The following is a 23042-nucleotide window of genomic DNA, read 5'->3' on the forward strand; positions in this document are numbered from 1 at the left end:
ATAGTGGATATCAAATAAAGTTACTGAACTTGAAATTTTAGATCAAGTATGAAAACCAAGCATTTCCTGCTAAAAAAGTTGACATAAGTGTCCTTGACTTTATGCATCCAGGGTTTTATCCGTGTGTCACTACTTCCATACTGTGAACCCCAAAAGCAGACTCAGTTCCACCAAAGCTAAATGACAGCTAAGGCAGGGCGGAAAGAAGATGGTGACAGCATTTCTGCCTGCTGACAACGCACCTCATAGCTTCTGTAGTCCACTTCCACGTCGTCTCCATACACATTGAGCTCCATGTTCTTGTGGCTAAACACCGTGGCTGGCTTGGGGTTGCGAGCATTGCACGCCATGTCATCCGCAAGCATCAGGACAATGTGACTAGCAGAAGATCCCAGAAACCCATGCGTTACAGAAGGCCCAAAGCTCAACACATGGCTCATGTACAAGTCTTCCCTCATTAAAAACAACTGAATTTTCATTGAGGCAGTTATAAATAAACAAATAAACCTTAACTAGTTCTCATTATAATGCACATAAGTGGGGTAAACTCAAAGTGGAGAACAGACACTCGAACTTGAACTTGGTGGAAGTTATCTCTTTCCATGCAACAAAGGGAAGCTAAAGAAGCTAAAGCAGACAAACATTCTAACTTTCTGGAAGATCTAACACCCTCAAGACTGGAAGAGTCCACACTAAAATATGATCTTCCAAGGAATCCAACTTTCAGCCATGTTAGCATGAAATCTGTCATCCCGAAGCCTACGCTAGCAGTGTGGTCAGGCTCAGAGCCACTCAAACACACCATGCAACTCACGGTCCTCCAGAACTCCAGCCGCCACCCTCCCTCCACTAGAGGCTGCGTGGGTCTCGGCCAGAACTCTGGCTCCAGGTCACTTTCTGTGTAGTCTCCTACCATTAGTCAAACTTGCCCTCTGAAAACATCCAGCTCTGGCTAAAGCAGGGCTACTGGAAGCTTCTCCTGGAGTCGGCCTGCATCCACACTCATAGCGCTTCATTGTCACCGGCCTTCCTGTTCTCTTCACACTGCCCAGGCCACCGACCAGCCAGACTACACACCAGTCCTGCCCTAGATATGGTCTAGAGATGGTCTATCCCATGTGTGTTGAGGACACTGCTGCAAAAAGAATCGGTATAGCACTCTGCACACCATGAGAACACAAGCCATCGGAGGACGGCTGTACCCAGATGCCACCACATTCAGGACTAGAATACACAGTCGGTAGCTAATATTTAAATGAGCCAAGCATTTTCATATTTGAAAAACCAAAGAGGAAATTGGTCCCACCACTGACATGCGGACCCTAAGTCAGGAGGCTTCTCTGTCCTGCATATACCTGAGCTCCACACACAGGGAACCCAATATGCTGGTATACAGTTTGTTCACTAGGAGACGGCAGGAAGAAAATGTTCTGCTGCACATGTTCCAAATACATTAAAGTTCAAAACTTGATTTTTCTTGAAAACTGGCTAGATTTCTACTCTGGAAGGGGTCCAGCCCTGCACACGCAGATACAGACTCCAGCTGTGACTCCTATAGAGGAGAACATATCCTCTCTTTATAACTTAGGAAGCTCATTAGTTTACATTAAGTTATTAATAAACCATATGATCTCTGTTAAACGAGACACAACTGACACATAAATGTATAATGTCAGTCTTCCTTTAGGCTAGGCTTTGTTTGGTTAATTCCTATGAAGTGAAATGATCACCATATCAATCACAGTACATATAATCCATGTTTTTCTTAGAGATAATTTTGAGCCTCAGTGTTACTACTATGACCCATGATTAAATAAAATAGATATATCATACAATAATTTTACTAGTAATAACGTAGATAAATGAGTAACAAGCTAAAGAACAATGGATTATGAAGGTTCAGAAGTGTAACTGCACATTCTAATTCACTGCTTCTTAGTCCTCAGAAATTATTCAAAACTGCTTTTCTGATGAAATAAAACTCCTTCCTTAGCCCAGGTGTTTAATCTTTTGTATAACACAACCACACACACAGACTATATAACACTTAACCATACACACACACACACATACACACACACACACAGAGAGAGACTATATAGCATAACCACACAGAGACTACTTGGGCTTATAATTCCTATAAAATGACAGGCTAAGCATGGAAACTGTAAATGAAGTTGTAAGGAAGACAGCACACTAAGAATGCTGTAAACATGCATCCCATTTGGAGGATGAGGACACTCCTTTACTAAATGGCTATGCAGCTGCACAGCAGAGGGGTCAGGTCTGCTTCCACATTTAATTTTTTTCTTTATTTTGACAACTACTCTACAAACATAATTTGATGATATAGCAATGTCTCTCTATAGAAATGTCCTGGACAATATGTAATTAATAATCTTCAGTGTCTGTTGTTCAGGACAATCAAGGTGTCTACTTAGGCAAGTTTTGCCCATCAACACCTGAGCGACAGCTGTAACCTCATAGTTGACTCATTGGCCCCTTACAGCATCTTTCTTCCTATGGGGCCACTTTAGCATCACAACAGGGATTTAAACCTCCACTTACTGGATCAATAAGACCAACCAGTACGGGTCCAAGGCACACAGAGATATTTACACTGAAGACCAGCTTCTGTACATGGCAGGGAGCTGTATGACTTGTGAAAATAACATAAAACTCCTCAAGCACATGCAATCTAGAGGAGAACACGTCTCACAGTTTGGAAGACCCTGCTGCCATGTGTGAAGACTAGACTCTCAGACTTAGCTCTGTTAGTCCCATCTAACCCTTCTTCACAAAACAAAGATAAGTGGAAGAAGCATGAGCTCTCAAGTAGCAGGCAAGTCAGCTATAGACAGGCTAGTTACAGAAACAGTATGGTACAAACAATACTTTCCTGGAGAGAATCAGTAACTACTGGAGCTGGCGTTCCATTCAACATCACTACAGTGAAGTTGCAATAGAAGCTGAAATAAGAGCTCACAGCTCCTTAGAGCCCCTTTTGGCTGGCCCACTGGCTTTCTGCCTCTGGGGAGCTGCTTTCTCCCCACAGGAAACATCTTAGGCACTCTGCTTCAGCTCAGTGTAAAGAATGCTGGACCATTAAAAATCAGCATATGAGCAGCTTGAACTCTATGTATTTACTTTCATGTTTTTCCTTTCTCCTCCATACCTTAAAGAATCTTCAAACTAATAACTCTAACCACTATTATAGCACCATGGCACTAATCATAGCAACCCAGCTAACAGAGGATATCCTGAATTGCTTGCATTCCTAGACTGTCTAAGACCAGTTATTTTGTACTTACAGTATTAGAAGGAAAAATGCAAAGCCAGGCACATGAGAAATCTCAGCACTTGGGAGGTAGAGGCAAGAGTTTAACATTTAATGAAAGTTTAACATTATCCTAAGCTACATATCAAGTTAGTGACACTGAGAGCTACAAGAGACTCTGAAAGAAAAAAACTTAAGAGGGGAGGATGAGAAACAGAGAGAGAATGAGAGAGGAAGGGAGGGAGGGAGGGAGGGGAAAGAAGGAAAGGAAGGGAAGGGAAGGAAGGGAAGGGAGAAAAAAGGGAAGGAAGAGAAGGAAGGAAGGAAGGAAGGAAGGAAGGAAGGAAGGAAAAGAGATAGTCTTAAAACACATGGCAGACAGGAATTCGGAAAGCAAACACACTAGGATGAAGGTAAAGCCAGTTACAGGCTCATATATAATCAAGACATAATGCAGGTTAGTTTAGCAAGACAACAGCAAGCGCTTGGGAAGTGCTGGTATAGCTCAATCACTGCACTAATCCAGTGAGCTCATTACTTCTCTGAAACCTGTGCTGGCATCTCCACTGAAGGCCATGAAGCTACAGCACCGAGTGTTAGGTATCATCACTGGGCCCCCGTGGCTAGAGGGCAGTGGAGTTGTATCCCAGTTTACAGCTGGGTTATGGTGAATGAACACATGCTTTTTAACAACTCTGCAATCTCTTGAAATTAATTCTGTTAACTGAATTTAGAAAGATTCAGTAAATGTTTCATTTTATACTGATAACTTAATTGACTCAGATGACTAGGTTAGATGCATGAACTCATTATTACTGCTTAATATTCACAACACATAATGAAAACAAAGTAGGCCCTTGAAATTCTAAATGAAACCATCCGTTTCTTAGCCAACTCTCAGATCAGACTGAAGCTGGGCATGGTGCCACACACCTGTATCCTAGCACTTAGAAGTTGGTGGTCCTCCTGGCTCTCTCCAAGCATGAAGACAGATGACAGCCACATTGCTTTCATGTGTATTTGTGTGAGATGTGCGTGTCTGTACGTACCCATGTCTACATGTACATGTATACATGTGTGTGTAAATACATGTGTAATTACAGGTAGGTCACCATGCCTACCCCACATTTATATGGGTTCTGGGGAATCTGAACTCCAGTCCCATGGCAAGTGCTTTAACCACTGAACCATCCTCCCAGATTCTCTTATTAATTTTTAAAGACAGAATACATAAAACACAAGAGATAAAGTACACCGAGCCACTGACCTGCTCGTTATTGTGACAATACATGTCACATTCAGCAGAAACAATACTGAACAGGAACTGACAAGAGACTAATCCCAACTAAATGTAATTCAACATGACATTTTTAAGTGATATAACTGTATTCATAGACATGAATTTAACACAACCATTCCATAGTATTTATCCCAGCACTAATAAAAATTTTATCAGTTTCCAGTTCCCTATTTTACTAAGATTACAGAAAGGTTGGATTACATGTGTCATAAGAATGGAACTAAGATTATACAATTAACTACTTACTGTACTGAATTTCCAGGCAGTTAAAGAGAAAACTGATTTAGGTGGAGAAACGAATATTATCTTGGATTTTCTAATTAGATTCTGAACAGTGAGTGTAATAAACCAAATTAAAAATAAAAGAGAAAGTGGAGTTGTGGGTGAAGAGTTGGATACGTCTCCTGATTGCACTGCTTAGAACACACTAACAGGTCACACACCTAGACACACTTCGCACGTGGCTACAATAAAGCAGAAATGGTAGAAATGGGGTGTTGGAAGAAGGAACTGAGCTTACCCAGTGAGAGTCACCACTGGGTCCCCCACATACAGAGTCTCACAGGGACGTGAAGGGTTTTCCTGAATAAGTACAATATACTACACACAAGTCTTGATCAGTAGATCAAAACAATGTTTTGAATGTCTTAGCATAATGAGAAGCAGAAGAATATAGACAGAATTAGCTGAAATATATATTAAAAATGAGGTTGGACATTTTTCTACTGAAGAGAAACTTCAAAAACATATTAGTGAGTAGTCCCTTAATGATTTCATTTCTTATGCTTCTACGGTTCATCAGCGCCTGAGCTTATCTGGTGTGCAGAACGCACAAGCAAGCCCAGAGAGGGATGCGGGGCAGGAGGATGAAAAGTTCACTGGTAGTCTAAGCACATGGTAAGATTCTGTCTTTAAAAATAAGTAAAAAGAGTGTCAGTGAATTAAGTTTAACTAATATGGAGTTTCCCAGAATAATATAGCTGAATCCCCTGACCTAAACCTTGGCCATAGATAATCGAATGGTATAAAGGATTTAACAACACGGCATCTAAACAATTTGATAACTTCTCACTCATACTCAGATGAATTCTTAGAAACTATTAACAAAAATTTTTGAGAAATATCTTTGCTCTGAGGAGATCAAATTATACTCACACGTTAATCTCACTATCCTCCCAATGCCCCAAAGTGTCAGATATAACATGCTAGAGATAGAATATCCGATCAATTCTCCAGGAAAAATTCTCAGAAACTTCTTAGAAATAATTAGTACCCTTTTTTTGGCGGCATGTCAAGGTAGTTTGACTTATTCCGAGGTCATTCCTATTACTCCCACCCAAAGGTCTAAACCTATGAAGGGACTGTAATTTCCTCCCTATCTCCTCTTCCACCTCAGCCTGCTCTGGCTGGAATTAGAGCAATTGGTAAATGTACTGCAAAGAGCAAAGGCTCTGAGCACACAGAACCGCTACTGCTGACAGCACAACACGTGAGCCTGCGTGATGAGCCCGTGAGACAGCACTCGTGAGTGTGTATGTGTGTGAGAGAGAGTGCCTGTCTGCCTGTGAGAGAGACAACACGTGAGCCTGCGTGATGAGCTTGTGAGACAGCACTCGTGAGTGTGTATGTGTGAGAGAGAGAGTGCCTGTCTGCCTGTGAGAGAGACAACACGTGAGCCTGCGTGATGAGCCCGTGAGACAGCACTCGTGAGTGTGAATGTGTGTGAGAGTGCCTGTCTGCCTGTGAGAGAGACAACACGTGAGCCTGCGTGATGAGCCCGTGAGACAGCACTCGTGAGTGTGTATGTGTGTGAGAGTGCCTGTCTGCCTGTGAGAAAGACAACACGTGAGCCTGCGTGATGAGCCCGTGAGACACCACTCATGAGTGTGAATGTGTGTGAGAGAGAGTGCCTGTCTGCCTGTGAGAGAGACAACAGGTGTGGGGAGGAGGAAGAGGAGTGAGGGAAGGGAAGGAGTGGAGGGAAAAGGAGAAACTGAAAGAATCTTCCAGAACTATTCTCTTTGTCTTTTCAGGAACTAGCTCAGGGATAAGGGAATAAGGCTCGCACTGGGTGTGCAGAATATTAACTTTTAACTTAAACCACTGGCGCCCATGGAGCTGATATCCTATGGAACAATTCCTGAGAGGTAAGCTCTTAGGGTTCTTAAAGGGAAGAAACAAAATTCAGAAATTATGACCCCAAGAAGCCCAAAGAGCTGTCTTTCTTCTCAATGTTCACCATTCCCATATCTCAGTCTAATTATGGTAGCATAACTACATATCTTTACCATAAAGAAAGCACCTTGCCTTTAACAGGTTTCCAGAGTAATAACCAGAAAGTGAACACAAGCCAAGCTCTGCTGTTTCTTCACCACACACAGGAAAATATAACAATGTAGCACAACTTAGTAGAAACCAAGATAGAGGCATGGGGGGCGGGGGGAACCTGTACATCCACAGGGTGTTTACTGAGCATAGGCGTGCAGCCGCAGGGTGCTTACTGAGCTGGGGGTGCAGCCGCAGGGTGCTTACTGAGCTGGGGGTGCAGCCGCAGGGTGCTTACTGAGCATGGGGGTGCAGCCGCAGGGTGCTTACTGAGCATGGGGGTGCAGCCGCAGGGTGCTTACTGAGCTGGGGGTGCAGCCGCAGGGTGCTTACTGAGCTGGGGGTGCAGCCGCAGGGTGCTTACTGAGCATGGGAGTGCAGCTGCAGGGTGCTTACTGAGCATGAGAGAGGCCCTGTGTTTGATCTCTGGCACCAGAGGAAAAGCACACAAAAAATAAGGTCTTACAGGGATTTGAACGCAGAGTAGATTTTATGTCAACACGCTTGTGGAACATCAGACTCCATTTGGGGGCGGACACGACTTGGTTACTCCGTGTTTTCTCTGCTGCCTACACACATACTCCTGTCAGATCTGGAAGCAGGCAACAAGCATCACTGACAATGGTTCAGCTTAAAACTTTACCTTTTCATGACCTTTCTTTCAACATTAAGGTTCCAAAAGTACAACTAATACAACTAAATTATTCAATGCCAAGTCAGTTAATGCTAGAGTCATGCAATCATATTAGAAAACATGACAGGCTGATTCAAGAAACTGCAAAGAAAAAAAGGGGGGAGGGAGCTGGGTTTTAGGCAACCGAAAACACCCACCCCATCTATACCCATGAGGAACTAAGATGGAAAGAGAAGACCTTGCCCAGGATAAAATAAGACTAAACATGACCCTCAGCCATTCCCAAGCTCACTGAGGCCTGAAGATGTGAGAAGACAGAACTGGAAGAAGTATATCTTTACAGTGGACACAGCAAGGACCAACCTAGTGTGGCGGGGGCAATCCTTCTGGGCTGTTGGGTCCCTCACACCACTCTGACTCCTCACTGAGCTAACTGTGCACCACAGTGAGAAAGGAGGGGTGAAGAGCTTTAGCCACTCAGTCGCGTCCTCGGCTCACACGTTCATTGCATCGTTTCTTTGTTGGTTTTGTACCAACCTAAAGCAAACGTCATCAACCTTGCTCATTACTGCCAGTCTGCAACAACTCAAACAAGTCACTGGACACTGGGGTCTACACCCCAGCCACCTGCTAACTGCCTCCTGCTGAACCACATCACCCTTAGCGTTATACAGCTGGGAACGCTGAACTTAAATTTACTTTTAAATCATTAAATGAACATTATATAAGGCTACTTAGCAAGACCATTAAAACACTCTAAAAACCAAGTTAAAAACTGCAAAAGACCAGTAGGTGATAGCAGGCGAGTGCCAGAGTGAAAACAGAAGCATCTGGTCAGCATTCTCAGGGAGGAAGCGTATTGCAGAGCACAGCTCTGCGCATAGGCAGCCAGTCCCCGTGGTTATTAGGTATTGCTTAAGACAGCAAATCAAGCCTGTGTAGACGGGAACTTCATAAGCCCTCCCAGCATCCATCTCTCGCACTAATTAGTCGCGTTCTCTTAGCCTTCGCCCTTATTGCTTCATCGATCTGCACGGGGAACTGGGCGGCAGGGAATATTAAAAACACTTGGCTCAGTTCCGACTACCAGAACTGCCACATGCAGTTTGTTGATCTGAAAAACCACGTTCCCTCTCAAGGACGCATTTACTCAAAATAAAAGCGTCTCAAACTGGACTACTAATTCTGAGGGCTCCAAAGATAATTTTTACCCAAAAATTTTAATTTTGGAAATTCTCAGGATTTTCTTTATTTTTAACTTATAGGTACAAAGATTTTTAAAGAAGAAGCTGTGTATAGTTCTAAGAAAATAATTTATCAAAATCATCAAAGTTCAGCAAGTAGCTAGAACAAGATTCAAAAACCAAACTGCACGTATAACAATCAAAGTTAGAAAAACATATTTGGAGAAAGTTATTGCTTATAATGCAGCAAAAGAAGAAGATGACTAAGATAACCAGAGCACTGCACAAAGACGTTTAAGAGAAAATAACTGAAAATTGTAAGAATCAATTGAATTGAGGCTACCAGTTATAAGTGGAGAAAAGTCTTCATATACGGAAGGGTCCAATACTCAGAACCCTCTGGACTAAACCCAGTTCACGACAAGGCAAATTACAGCGCCAACAGGGGCCTTTCATTCCTTTCCCAGCCCACACTTTACGTGCTGTTGGTGGTGGTGATAATAATAATAATAACAACAACAACAACACAGAGCAAAGCCCCTGTCAAGGAGAAGCTGACAGAACTAGGCCAGACTAACGCTTGGTTTAAATGACCGCAAGAGGAAATTTCCTCTTTAATGTGGCACCACACCCTGCAGAGACTCATAGTGGATGAACATGCAGACAATATGGGGTGCTCACTCCTAAACAGGACATCTTTAGACAGCTTTATCACCCCCTTTGTCTTAGTTTCTTTTGCTTGCTGTGATAAACACTGACCAAAAACAGGTTGGGGAGGGGAGGGTTTATTTGGTGAAAATTCACAGTCCATCACTGAGGGAGTCAGGGCAGGGACTAGGGGATGGAGCCTGGGGGCAGAACTAGGCTCCAGATAATTCTCCTTACTGCCTTGCTCCCCTCTCCCCGTGGCTTGTTCAGCCTTTCTCACACAACCCAGAACCTCCTCCCATGGGATCACCCACAGTGAGCGAAGGCCTCCCATATCAACTACTAATAAAGAAAATATAATATGCCACACTCGTGCCTACAGGCAATCTGATTAAGGCATTTTTCTCAGTTGAAGTTCTCCTTCCCAGATGACTCTTGCTAGTGTCAAACTGACAAAACCAAAACCAAACAACCTAACCAGAACACCCTTCAGAGACCCAGGGAACAACATCAGAAGATGGGACAGAGAATGTAAGGGCCAGATGTGAGGAGGCGCACTGTGCACTGCTGTCTTCTGGACGTCACATGACCACTGCACACATGAGGTCACAGAAGCTATGACCAGACATGAGGAGGCGCACTGTGGACTGCTGTCTTCTGGACGTCACATGACCACTGCACACATTAGGTCACAGAAGCTATGACCAGACATGGGGAGGCGCACTGTGGACTGCTGTCTTCTGGACGTCACATGACCACTGCACGCATGAGGTCACAGAAGCTATGACCAGATGTGAGGAGGCGCACTGTGGACTGCTGTCTTCTGGACATCACATGACCACTGCACACATTAGGTTACAGAAGCTATGACCAGACATGAGGAGGCGCACTGTGCACTACTGTCTTCTGGACGTCACATGACCACTGCACGCATGAGGTCACAGAAGCTGCGGTGACCTGCACAAGACTGTGTCTGTCAACATTCTGTCATGGGAGGGGAAGGGCTCTTGAAGCCCACTTCCCCTTCAGCTGCCCTATGCTATGCATGTTTGCTAAGGGAGGAAGAGATGTTGTACTAAATGTACAGCCACCGGTAAGTTGCTCGTCTATCCCTGGGTGAAGAACTCTCCACCCCTGCTCATACAAGCAGCTCTAATCAAACTCAGTGTGTCACAAAAAAGAAAGTAGATGGGAGGGGCACTTAGGAAGAAAGGGTTCAGTGAAGGGGAAGGGAAATAAAACGTGATACAGGTTTGAATAGGATCAAAATTGTGCACATTGTGTGTGTGCGTGTGTGTGAATGTGCGCGGGAGGGGGAGATGGAGAAAGAGGGCTGCCTACTATTTAGGCCAACATCTAAAAAATAATTATCTGAATAGTTATGCTTCCCTTAGAACATAAGCTAATGTAGAAAGGCTGGGCCGCAGCTCAGTGGAGAGGCATCTGCCTAGCGGCCCATGGGTAGCACCCCACTACCACACACAGAGACCTTGTGAAGACAAGGTCCACAACCAGACTCTAGAGAATAAAGGAAAGGAAGCAGGCCACCAGACAGGAGGACAGTGGCAGCAACGGGCGCGCTGTTGTGCTGGTAAAGGAATAAGCACCCCAAGACCTGTCAATCTAGCCACAAATCAAGACAGAATGTTCCCTTATGCTATACAAAACCCTTCAAGATCTTCCGAGGCCTGCAAACGGACCCTTTTCATTTTCTAGGCACAACAATATGAAGGTGGTGGCTAAAACGTCCCTGTTACCCGGCTCCCTACTCTCCTTAAAGCACATTTCTTTCCCGACCACACTACGTGCTCCCCACCAAGATCTCACAGTGCTCCACCAGGAATATCACATGCAGTGTGAGACGGATCGGTTGCCAACGTGATGGAGAGGACAGATTGTTCAGAACGTCTAAGTTCTATGTGCAAGCACCACTATTTACATGTTTAAGACTACATGAGAAAAAACTGTTGGAAAGTGGCAGGAGACAAGAAAAAGAGCATTCAAAGGCATGAGCTAAAATTAGCCCCATCATAACTATGGCAGCTTATTGGAAACTGTTTACAAAACATATTTATATAGTTCAACTTCTTTTGTTCATTACAAATAAAACAAATTTATAAACTGATGCTTTTCTGCATAATAAAATAAGATCATAAACTAATCATGGAACAAAAATTTAATGCTACACAAATATTGACTTTAGTTTTTATAAACTATTAGAACGGCTTTAACTCATCAGTCAATTATCAAACCAGAGTGAACTTCTTATATAGTTTTCTAGACAAAGGAAAAAGATATAAGAATAGGGAAGTGAGCACAGGCCACTCCAAGTGCTTAGGTGGATAAAGGTCAAAATCAGAAATAAAGACCAAACTTGAAGCCAGGGAAACCAAAACAAGTTAACAAACTGAACACATCAAGTCAGAATTAACAAAGCAACAGCTAAAGCTAGAAATGCCAGGGTTTGTGAGGCAGAGACCCTCCAGTGCTCGTGGGAGTGCAAGGATGAAGGCAGTGTCTGGGGAAGCTCGTTCTAACCGCTGTGTGTGGGACGAGCTGGGAAGGGGAGGGATGAGAGGCAGGAGCAAACAGCTCCACAGTCCACAGTCCAGAGCATGCGAAGCCTGCGGATGAAATGCTCAAGGGAGCTTCAGGTCTCAGCACACAGTGAAGCATCCTGCCGGTGCGGCCAGATCTGCACAGGAAATCCGCTGGCGCTTCACAGACACCTGTGTTCACCTGCAGTCTATCACGGGAGGTCAAGGGCAGCACTTTTCCCTGGAAATACGTGATAGAGTCAGATTTTGGGAGATTTCAGGTTGGGGAGCTAGAGAACAGCAGGCGCTGTATCTACAGAGCCTGCTGAGACGCAGCATGGGAAGGCATGGCGGGAACGAGAAACAAACCAGACAGCAGCAGTCCTTAGTGAAGAGAAAATGAGAAGGCAGAGAGGTGCCCTCACGTTTGTACCTCATACTGTTTCCATGACCACCTCATTACTGTCTTCAACACATAGATAAACCTTTTAGGATTTAATTAGGTATTTAAATCATAAGCATAAGTATACCAATCTCTACAGAGTACTGCACCATAAAGTGAGATAATCTACATTAAAGGAATTCTAACTATAAAAGCTGTAACTATAAAGGAACATTTACCATACGAAGCTAAAGACAAAACCATCTTCTGTTAAATTCTCTTTGTTAAATAAATAAACAGTATGAAACCATGACTGTTCGAATCCCCCAGTTCTTGTTCAGTTTAGAACAAAGGCTGCAGAAATAGAGCTACAAACAAGCATCTGAAACAGAAATAACTTCAAAAGAAATCCTTCAGAAACTCAAGGACAATCCTACCAAACTCAGTACACAGAATAATACATGCTATGGCTATCTCTACTTCTACAAGGACCCTCCCAATCTTACTCAAGCCATAAGACACATCCTAATAATTGACTCATACAACATGGTCGTGTATGTTCCAAAATGAAAGCTACTGTGAAACCATCACAGTGAGTCTCAGGACAGAGAGGAAACCATCACAGTGAGTCTCAGGACAGAGGAAACCATCACAGTGAGTCTCAGGACAGAGGAAACCATCACAGTGAGTCTCAGGACAGAGAGGAAACCATCACAGTGAGTCTCAGGACAGAGAGGAAACCATCACAGTGAGTCTCAGGACAGAGAGGAAACCATCACAGTGAGTCTCAGGACAGAGGAAACCATCACAGTGAGTCTCAGGACAGAGAGGAAACCATCACAGTGAGTCTCAGGACAGAGAGGAAACCATCACAGTGAGTCTCAGGACAGAGGAAACCATCACAGTGAGTCTCAGGACAGAGGAAACCATCACAGTGAGTCTCAGGACAGAGGAAACCATCACAGTGAGTCTCAGAACAGAGAGGAAACCATCACAGTGAGTCTCAGGACAGAGAGGAAACCATCACAGTGAGTCTCAGGACAGAGAGGAAACCATCACAGTGAGTCTCAGGACAGAGAGGAAACCATCACAGTGAGTCTCAGAACAGAGAGGAAACCATCACAGTGAGTCTCAGGACAGAGAGGAAACCATCACAGTGAGTCTCAGGACAGAGAGGAAACCATCACAGTGAGTCTCAGAACAGAGAGGAAACCATCACAGTGAGTCTCAAGGCAGAGGGGAAAGTTATAAACCAAAGGACTACCTGAGAAGGACCCAATGTCAGTTAAAAAGAATTAAGCCTGCATATTTGACACAAGTTAACCTTCTTTCAGGATTTAATTTAACTTAAAAACATTAATATCATCTGGTTGCTTTGATTCTAGATGGAATACAGGTATTGAGTTGTGTTTTGTGATTTTCTAGATTAAGCGTTGTGTTTAATTAAGTTCAGTAGAACAAGCTTTGTCTCCCAAGCCACATGCTGTGTCCTCTCCCTCTGCAGCATTTTGTTCTATCTCTCCTTGTCTGAATCCTGCAGTGGTCCCATTACATTAGCACTACGTCATAAACGAGGAAAACCATGCTCAGTTTAGTGTAAGTTACAAACAAGAGCCAGGTTGCAAACTCCCGTCTCCTTTGAGGGCACTGAATAAATTCATCTCAAAATGAAACACCTCTATCTTCTGTGGTTACTCCTCGGGTAGCAGTAAAACCAAACTAACCATAATAAACCAAAGGTCATGGTCTGGGTAGAGTGCCTGACTCCCTACAAGCAGGAAATGTTCCACCTTAGGTGTAGTCAGCAAAGGCAGAGCCCATGTTTCTACCCAGAAAACACAATGTCACACACTCATCCTTCTAGTCACCTTGCATCAGGCACATGGACATAACTCTACTACCAGCATGGTATTCCCAACAGACATCAGAGGAAACAGTGAGAAACTGAGAATGCCCAGGTTGATCTGGGCAGCAGGAGGCAATAGCAACATGAAGTACCACAGCTAAACCTGCCAGTGTGCGGCACAGCAGAGCCATTTTTAGCAATCTGCAGCACGACATCTGTCACCAGACAAGCTTCATGTCATGGCTGGTTTTTAGTTTCCTTTTCTATCTGGTTTTTCTCAGTTCTGATTAGCTAAGGCTAGAACCCTCCCAAGAATCTGGTGAATACATCAATAAACCTTTGCTGGGTGGGGGCACAGGCCTTTAATCCCAGCACTCAGGAGCAGAAGCAGACAGATCTCTGTGAGTTCAGGGCCAGTCTGGTAAACAGGACAAGCTCCGGGATAGCCATGGCTACATAGAGGTACCCTGTCTCCAGAAAACAAAACAAAACAAAACTCAGTAAGTTTTCAATCAGTCCTTTTTCAGATTTCAGGCTAAAATAGTAACCTATAACAAAACAAAACCCACTAAGGAAAGCATTTAGTAAACAACAGCAGATAACCGCACTTTATCAAATCCTATTACCCTAGTATTTCACTGCTCTCATGTGTACTTTACCACCGTGGTCCTAAGCTAGCATCTACTCTACATTTGACAGCGTGTCCAACAACAACAAAAACCGAAATCAGGTTTCTTTACCTCTTTCAAAAGCAACTCACCTAAGAGTTATGTTCACTGGGTTTCACAGTAAACTTATTTGAGATGGCTTACCTGTCAGGAATACCTAGCCTCTTGACACTTCGATAAACAGAAAGAGTGTTTGCAACATGCCGGTAATTGAACCAGAATCGGGAGGTGCACACCTAAAGATAAAAAGGAGACATGCATTCACGAGTCAGACCATGGCTTACAGGACTATGTCCCTTGGAGTCTATAGAAATGCCTGAAGAAAGCATCTCAAGCTTAAGACATCAAAGAACCTTCAATAAAACCAATATCCCTACAGGGAGGCTTTTGTAACTGCTATTAAATAAAAAGATCACCCAATGGAATAGAAAACAACCCAGGTCATCTCCATTTCTGTGTGTCTGTAATGTTCTATCTCTAACAGATTCAATTCTTTAGAATCAGAGAAAATGTCTATGGTCTCCCCACAGACTAGATGCCCTCCAGGATGTAATATCTGCTTCTCGATTTGTTTCATTTGTTGTGGGAAGTGAGACAGACACAAAATACAACCTATAAAATAGCTTCATCCACACGTGAGAAGAGCTATGTTATTAGGTTAGTAAAAACAGCAAGCAAGTCAACTCAATTTTTCACTTCAAATAAAGATCATTAAAAATATCAAGGGTACTAGAGAGGGTCGGTCTGGAGAGATGGCTCAGCTCAGCTTGCTGAGGACCCAAGTTCAGTTCCCATGACCCAGGGAAAGCCGTTCACCATCACCTGCAACTCTTGATTCAGGAGAACCAGCGCCCTCTTCTGGTCCCCACCGCAGTGCACTCAGGCACAAGCCCATATTCAAACACACACACAAAGAAAAAGAAAAATCGCTTTTTTTAAGTTACTGGGAAAATCTAGTTCCAAGGAGACGCACTGAAAGGTTAGGGTCAGTTACTGTATCTCCCCCCCACGCCTGTGGTCCCAGCAGAAGTGACAAACCTGACAGCAGTTTGTAGGGCTCGGGGCTCTACAGAGCTGTTGTGATTTCTTTACTACTTAGAGTGAATTTTCATCCTATAATGCAGCAGGAGCACACTGAAAGTTCTGACCCTACTAAACATATATAGCCCAATCATACTCATATATTTAGGTATGTATTCACAACTCTTCCAATAAAGCACTGCTGAGTAAAAATGGAAATAAATAAGATAGATACAAACCATTGCCAAAGGCCAACAGTTTCCCTAACTTGAAGTTTTTAAATTAAAAAGAAAGTACAAAACAATTTACAAGAAATTAACCACAATGAGGCCAAGATTTCTACTGCACTTTTTGCAGAACTAAAGGCCTTTTATGTCAGCTCTTTACTTAGTAAATGTAAAAACTGCCCTAAGCTTCAAACAAATTACCAGGGAATAGAAAATAGACAGGGAATAACTAACTTCATATAAATTATTTTCTACAGCTATCGCTTTAGCAAATGTAAAATCAATTATAAATCAGCATCAGTAGAGCATTAACTAGTCTACAGAGAACTCTAATTAAGAATTTTTCATTTCAAGCATTAAAAGGATTCTGTGTCTGGTGTTCCTCTGAACAACAGCACTCAAATGCAGTCTTTACTTACAAACCACAACTTGGAAGAAAAATGAAAAGGAAGGAATATTAGTGGCTGCTGTTAAGTTCTTTTTTAAAAGTCAAAGAGAGAGAGAAAGAGAGAACCTCTGTCTCAAAGAGAGACAAGGTAGGGTAGGAAAGAACAGAGAAGAAGAAAGGGAATGGGGGGAGGGTTTTCTCTATCAAAATTTTTATTTTTAAAAGGTAATTTTATTTTCAAAAATTTAACTCACAATTCACAACAGTTTTGAGATCCCTATCTAATATGCGCAGTGAGATCTATCTTTAAAGTACATACTTACCAAAACAGCCCAGTTGTTTGTGTGTCCGCTTCTAAAGAACTGCTCTGCTTGTTCCTGCAGGGAGATAAAGGTGAAATGATTAACACAGACACACACTTTAAAAACATGCAACTCCCCCAATAAACAGTGATAATGATATCTAGGATTCATGGGTGTTTTCAATAGAATCTTTGGATTTACGTGTGTGTATGTGTGCTTTGCCTGTATGTAGGTGCACTGCGTGCATGCCTAGTGTCCACAAAGGTCACGAGAAGGCACTGGATCCCCTGTGACTGATGTAATAGATGGCTGTGAACCACCAAGTAGGGACTGGTAACCAAACCTGGGTCCTCTGGAAAAGCAGCCAGTGCTCTTAACCACTGAGCCATCTCTCCAGCCCCTCATGGACTTTAACTGCAATAGCAATCATGATCAGTTTATGAAGATACTGTATTTGACCTCATGAGCAAAATAATCAAACACACACTAGGAACTACTTTAAGGTGATGGCCCAGCAGGTCTGAGGACCTAGGTTTAATCCCTGACTCACATGGCAGAATTGAGTCCCATGCATTATCTTCTGGCCTCCACAGACATCCCATGGCAAAACACACTCAAATATATAAACAAACACAAATTAATTAACTAATCTTAATCAATTAATGTTAATGTAGCTTCTAAAAGACACTGTTTCAGAGCACAAAGTCCTAGTTTAACAGAGAAACTGGAGCTGAGAGGTGTGGTCTTGCTTGAGACACCAAGTAGACAACGCACCTTTAACTCAGACACTGACTCCTGGGCTGAGGGTAAAAATCAACAGTAGAGCATTTGTCTAACATGCAGTGGCCCCTGGATTTAATCTCTAGCACTAGAAAGCAAGTAAGTAAATTAATCTAACCCCTTCCACACACTCTGAGCAAAAGTATTGGCAATCCTACATCACGGCGTCACTTACAGAGTGGCAGAACGTGCACTGTCCCTGTTAAACTAGAACGCACTACACGGGCATGAACTTACATTTTACTCTTGTGCAAGGGATTTATCTGTTGAAAACATTAAATTAACATTTAAAATCACAGCCTCACAACGCCATTTTCCTCACGATAACTTATTTTCTCCACAGTGCTCCTCATACTTACTGTATGCACTGCCACCCCCTCTTCCAGCAGGATCTAAGTTCTAAGGGACAGGGCCTTTCAGCAAGCAGATGCGCTGCTGCAGTCCAAATTAGGATTACAGTGGGCTCTGATCAAATATTTATGAACAAATGAATATACTGTCTACACGACGCCATGCCAGTGACGAAAACAGGAAACTGAAGCCTCATGATGAGTTCACAATACAAAAGAATCCTATGCAAAAACTGTAAGTAAATCACTAAATGTCAAAATTCTCATTAGGTTATTATTAGTCTCTCTGTGCTATGAGAAGATCAGGTGGGATGGTGACACCAAGAACCTTTCTATGCAATGAGAAGTTGAGGTGAAAACGGTCATGCCAAGACCCTCTCATGTGCGATGAGAACACGAGGTGGGATGGTGACACCAAGACCTTCTCATGTGCAATAGAGACAACATGGAAGCAGTTACTCCAAGAACCTCTCACCATTTATTCCACTGCTGAGCATAACAGTGCCCCAAAGATAGCTTTGATCCCAAGTATGAGATATCATATCATCTCCCTCCTTCCTTGACCCAAAAAAAAAAAGAAAGAAAGAAAGAAAGAAAGAGAGGAAGAGAGAGAAAAAAAAAGCACCCTTGAGTGACATGGGATGTCCTTCTATAGGTGTTGCTTTATTAGTTGATGAATAAAGCTGCTTCAGCCTGTGGCAGGGCAGAATAAAGCCCGAGATATAGAGAAAGAGTAGGCAGTGTTAGAGAGACACCAAGTAATTATTGAAGCAGAAAGACCCCAGAACCTTACCAGTAAGCCACAATTTTGTAGTGATATACAGAATAATAAAAATGGGTTAATTTAAGATGTAAGAGTTAGTTAATAAGAAGCCTGGGCTAATAGGTCAAACAACATTGTAATTAATATAGTTTCTGTGTGATTGTTCGGGTCTGGGCAGCCGGGAGACAAAACGTCCTCTCTGCATAAACCTGAGTTTCTGACATTCTCCTCCAACTCAACTCTCCTGCTGCTGATCTCTAAGATCTCTGCAATACAAGCACGCTTTAATACATGCCACAACATTCCACACCAATGGTCAGGAAAACAAACATGCTAGAGCATCACAAACACTGCTGAGCTTTTCTTTCAAGCTTTCAATTTCTGTAGCTATTCTTGCAGGGGATGTTTACTGTGGGGCTATTTGTTTTAAACATTTTATCTGAAACAAAATTTTTCCTCGCATGTTTCCATTTTCCACTCAGTCTTTACACTGCAAATGATTACATATATGTGGATTCAAGTCTTTCCTGTTAAAATATTGTTCAATATCCGAACTTAACTATGTGCTGAATACTTCTATTTGAACTCACAAATGTATCTCAGACTATCCTCTGACTTAGGGGCATGTACCACTGCAATGTTTGACCTACATTTGCTATTTCTGCATATAAAAACTTCAACATACAATATCATCTTCCCAACTAATGAACACAATTTTAATGACACAGTGTTCTGTTTGCTTCTCTGTTTCCGTGATTAAAACGAAGACCAAAAGCAACTTGGGGAGGAGAGGGATTGTCTTATACATCACAGATATTCATGAAGGGAAGTCAGGACAGGAACTCAAGAAACTGGAGGCAGGAATTGAAGCAGAGGCCATGTGGGAACACTGCTTACTGGCCTGCCCCCTTAGCTTGCTCACCTTGGTTTTCTGCTTGTTTTATTTTTTTTTCTTTTTAATACAACCCAGCACCACATGGAACTGCGCACAAAGAGCTGGGCTTCCCACATCAGTCATTCCTCCAGAAAATGTCCCCACAGACTTGCCCACAGGTCAATCTTACAGAAGAGTTTCCTCACCTGAGCTTCTCTCTTTCCACGAGAGCTTGTCTCAAATTGACAAACGCAGCCAGCACACACATTGGATAAAGACGGGTGTGCACAACATTGCATGCACCAGCCAACACGCACACTGCATCATGATGGGTGTGCACAACACTGCACTCACCAGCCAACACACACACTGCATCATGATGGGTGTGCACAACATTGCACTCACCAGCCAACACACACACTGGATCATGATGGGTGTGCACAACACTGCATGCACCAACCAACACACACACTGCATCATGATGGGTGTGCACAACATTGCACTCACCAGCCAACACACACACTGCATCATGATGGGTGTGCACAACACTGCACTCACCAGCCAACACACACACTGCATCATGATGGGTGTGCACAACACTGCACTCACCAGCCAACACACGCATTAGATCATGATGGGTGTGCACAACATTGCACGCACCAGCCAACACACACACTGGATCATGATGGGTGTGGAAAACATTGCACTCAATGAATTAACTGCTCCGAACAGCACTTATCACTAGAACAGTCACCAAGTCCGAATTCAAACCTGGGCTCTTCACTCCTGGCTAAGAACCATTTAGAGAGGGTGCTTACCCTTCAGGTCTTTATTCCTGGGACAGTGACTGCAGCAAAGTGACTGCCTAATACATGGCAACTTCAGGTGTCTGACTAGCGGGAAACTTTCAGAGACAAACGGTTCCACTCAGGTGTGAGAATAGATCCGCCACAACCACCACCACTACCACCACAACCCCCAAAAACTTAACAGCTGCCTAGACACCAAGGAAAGCAAAAAAGCAGGGTGCTATTGTGCATACACACTAGACAGGGATTTGAAAGCCTGAGCCAAAATCTAGCTGCATATAACAGGAATACAAGTCACAGTTCACACTTTAGACTTGAATTTCTCCAAAAGAAAAATGAGATTATACGTAAATAATCTCTAGTGTATTTTCCAAGCTCAAAATAGTTACTCTATTACAACTTTACCAACAAATCTGAGGGAGGTAACACAGTTATTCACTCAACATTTAGTTAATGGAGTACCTACTATGTGCCATGGACCATGTAATATTCAGTGAAATCACCAAATAGCATGCTGTTTTCTCTCGAGAATGTCAGAGTTTAATTCAGATGAATGTGTAAAGGCATCACACTTCTGTGTAACATCTATTAATTCACTATATTCATCGGACATCTACCCTGGTGTATAAAATAGTACGTCACGGGGCTTGCCACCAAAGGCACACTTTAGCAAAGAGCCCACCACACAATTTACGAAGCCAGCAAATGTGGATATTGTAATTGTAACGGGAGGATAAGACTTTGTCGGGGAACGTCTGTCTACCTAAGCAACATTTTGGGTGAATACCCAAAGGATGAAAAAAAAAAAAAAGATAAAATACAATTCCAGACAAAGAAAATTTGAGCCAATGGCAGAAGGGGTCCCAGTGGTTTGAGAAACTGGCAGTTTAATATATCTTGACATTTAAAAAGGAGCGTAAGAGACTTCAAGAAGGGGGCCCTATGGGTCCTGACCATGTTAAGGTACTTTTGAGAGGCACGATCGGGTTAGCATTCTCAAAGTTACTCCTTCCACAGCTTAGAGAACAAACTGAGGACCGGAATCACTCCGAGCACGGTTAGGGAACTACAGCAATCTAGGTGAGACAGAAAACTTTGGCGTGGCGTTTGTGTAATGTCTGCCAACTCCCCGGGTTCCTGGGCCAGCAGGACAAGCAGGTCTGAAAAGCATGTCATAAATCCAGATCACTTCGTCTGGAGGGTCACTGGTGAAAAAACCAGAAAGGAATCAGACGCCCCGTGGGCTCAGAAGCGGGAGGGCGGGGCCGAGGGACAACAGCGTGACCACGACAGTCCCCAGGAAGCTCGCCCCGCCGGTCAACAGGAGCTGGGGGCTTGGCCCGCGCACCAGGAAGCTTTAGAAGACCGGATTGGATCAGGTCGTCGTTCAGGGCCGCCGGGTCGGAAGATGCTGCAGCGGGCGGCTTCCCTCCCGTGCACCCCACATCTCAGGCGCTCGCAGCACGACACACGTCCTCCCCGGCTCGCCTCCAGGGTCCGATGCCTACCTCGATGTGGCCAGCGGCGGAGCTGCGGGGAGACAAGAGCGCCAAGGCGGCCAGGGTAACCACGGGCAGGGCGAGGGAGCAGGGGGCCGCCATGTTTGCCGGCTTCTCGCGCCCCGTACGGCGGAGGGGCGGGGCGAGTGCCGTAAAGCAGCGCGCTGTCGTGCGTGCGTGTATGTGCCTGTGTATATGTGTGTGTGGTGCGTGCGTGTAGTGTGTGTCTGTGTCTCAGTGTGTGTGTGTGTGTGTCTGAGTATCAGTGTGTGATGCATGTGTGTGTGGTGCGTGTCTGTGTGTGTGTGCATGTGTGTGTAGTGTGTGTCTGTGCCTCAGTGTGTGTGTGTGTGTGTGTCTGAGTATCTGTGTGTGATACCTGTGTGTGTGTGCATGTGTGTGTAGTATGTGTTTGTCTCTGAGTGTGGGGAGGTGATGGGTTTTGTATATTTTATTTTTTGTTTTGTTTGGTTTGGTTTGGTTCTGTTTTGTTTTTATGAGGAAGCACTCACCTTCCTCTCCTCTGGTTCCAGAACTACTGGGTCAACCTAACTGAAGAGTATTTACTTAGCTGTGCTTCTAGGTTTGTTTGTGTAAAATAGACACGCTATTTGAGGAGAAACGTTTTTAAAAGTTAGGAGGTTGGGATCTGTGGACCCACAAATTTTGCTGTGTCCCTTTTTATCAAAGGATGATAAAGTGGAAAGGTGCTCACTAGGATTTGTTGACTGCCAACCTAGCAGAAAAAGACCTTTGGGTTCAGTGAGAGATGCTGCTTTAAGAGATGGAGACAGAAAGAGGTAGATGACAGCTAACATCTGTCTCTGGCTTCCGTAAGTGGGCCACACCACACACACACCACCACCACCACACCAAACCGCACACACACCATACAGATGGGGCATAATACAGTATTTCTGGTCATTCTGTTTGCTATAAAAATACGTGTCTTAAGGTTAGCACTGTGCTATTTTGATCATTCTTGCTTTGAATATTGTTTTGTTTTTTTGAGACAGGGTCTCATTATGTAGTCCTGCCCGACCTAAAACTAGCTGTATAGACCCAGATTAGCTTTGAACTCACAGAGTTAAGCTAAGTATTTAGTAGTATCCTTTCGTTTCATATATACAAGCTTTTGTTTTTAGATTTGTTTATGTGTATGAATGTTTTGCTTGCATACATCTGTATGTGCACAATGTGTGTGCAGTGCCTGCAGAGGTCAGAAATGC

General features: G+C 43.6%; 1 protein-coding gene across 1 annotated transcript in view; it reads right to left on the reverse strand.

Moving 5' to 3' along the window:
* Nucleotides 1-21942, reverse strand: part of Pigk (phosphatidylinositol glycan anchor biosynthesis class K) — a 74456-nt gene extending 52514 nt beyond the window's left edge. Inside the window, exons 1-4 of the mRNA XM_041651037.1 lie at nucleotides 21823-21942; nucleotides 16760-16813; nucleotides 14946-15037; nucleotides 243-378 (exon numbers count right to left, since the gene is read on the reverse strand). Of these exons, the coding sequence (XP_041506971.1) occupies nucleotides 243-378; nucleotides 14946-15037; nucleotides 16760-16813; nucleotides 21823-21915 (375 nt within the window). The 5' untranslated portion in view covers nucleotides 21916-21942. The remainder of the gene's footprint in view (nucleotides 1-242; nucleotides 379-14945; nucleotides 15038-16759; nucleotides 16814-21822) is intronic.
* Nucleotides 21943-23042: the final 1100 nt, after the last annotated feature.

The sequence above is a fragment of the Microtus oregoni genome, unplaced genomic scaffold (genome assembly GCF_018167655.1).
Source record: "Microtus oregoni isolate MIOR12 unplaced genomic scaffold, Mior012 000000F_ref0000247, whole genome shotgun sequence".
Taxonomy (NCBI): Eukaryota; Metazoa; Chordata; class Mammalia; order Rodentia; family Cricetidae; genus Microtus; species Microtus oregoni.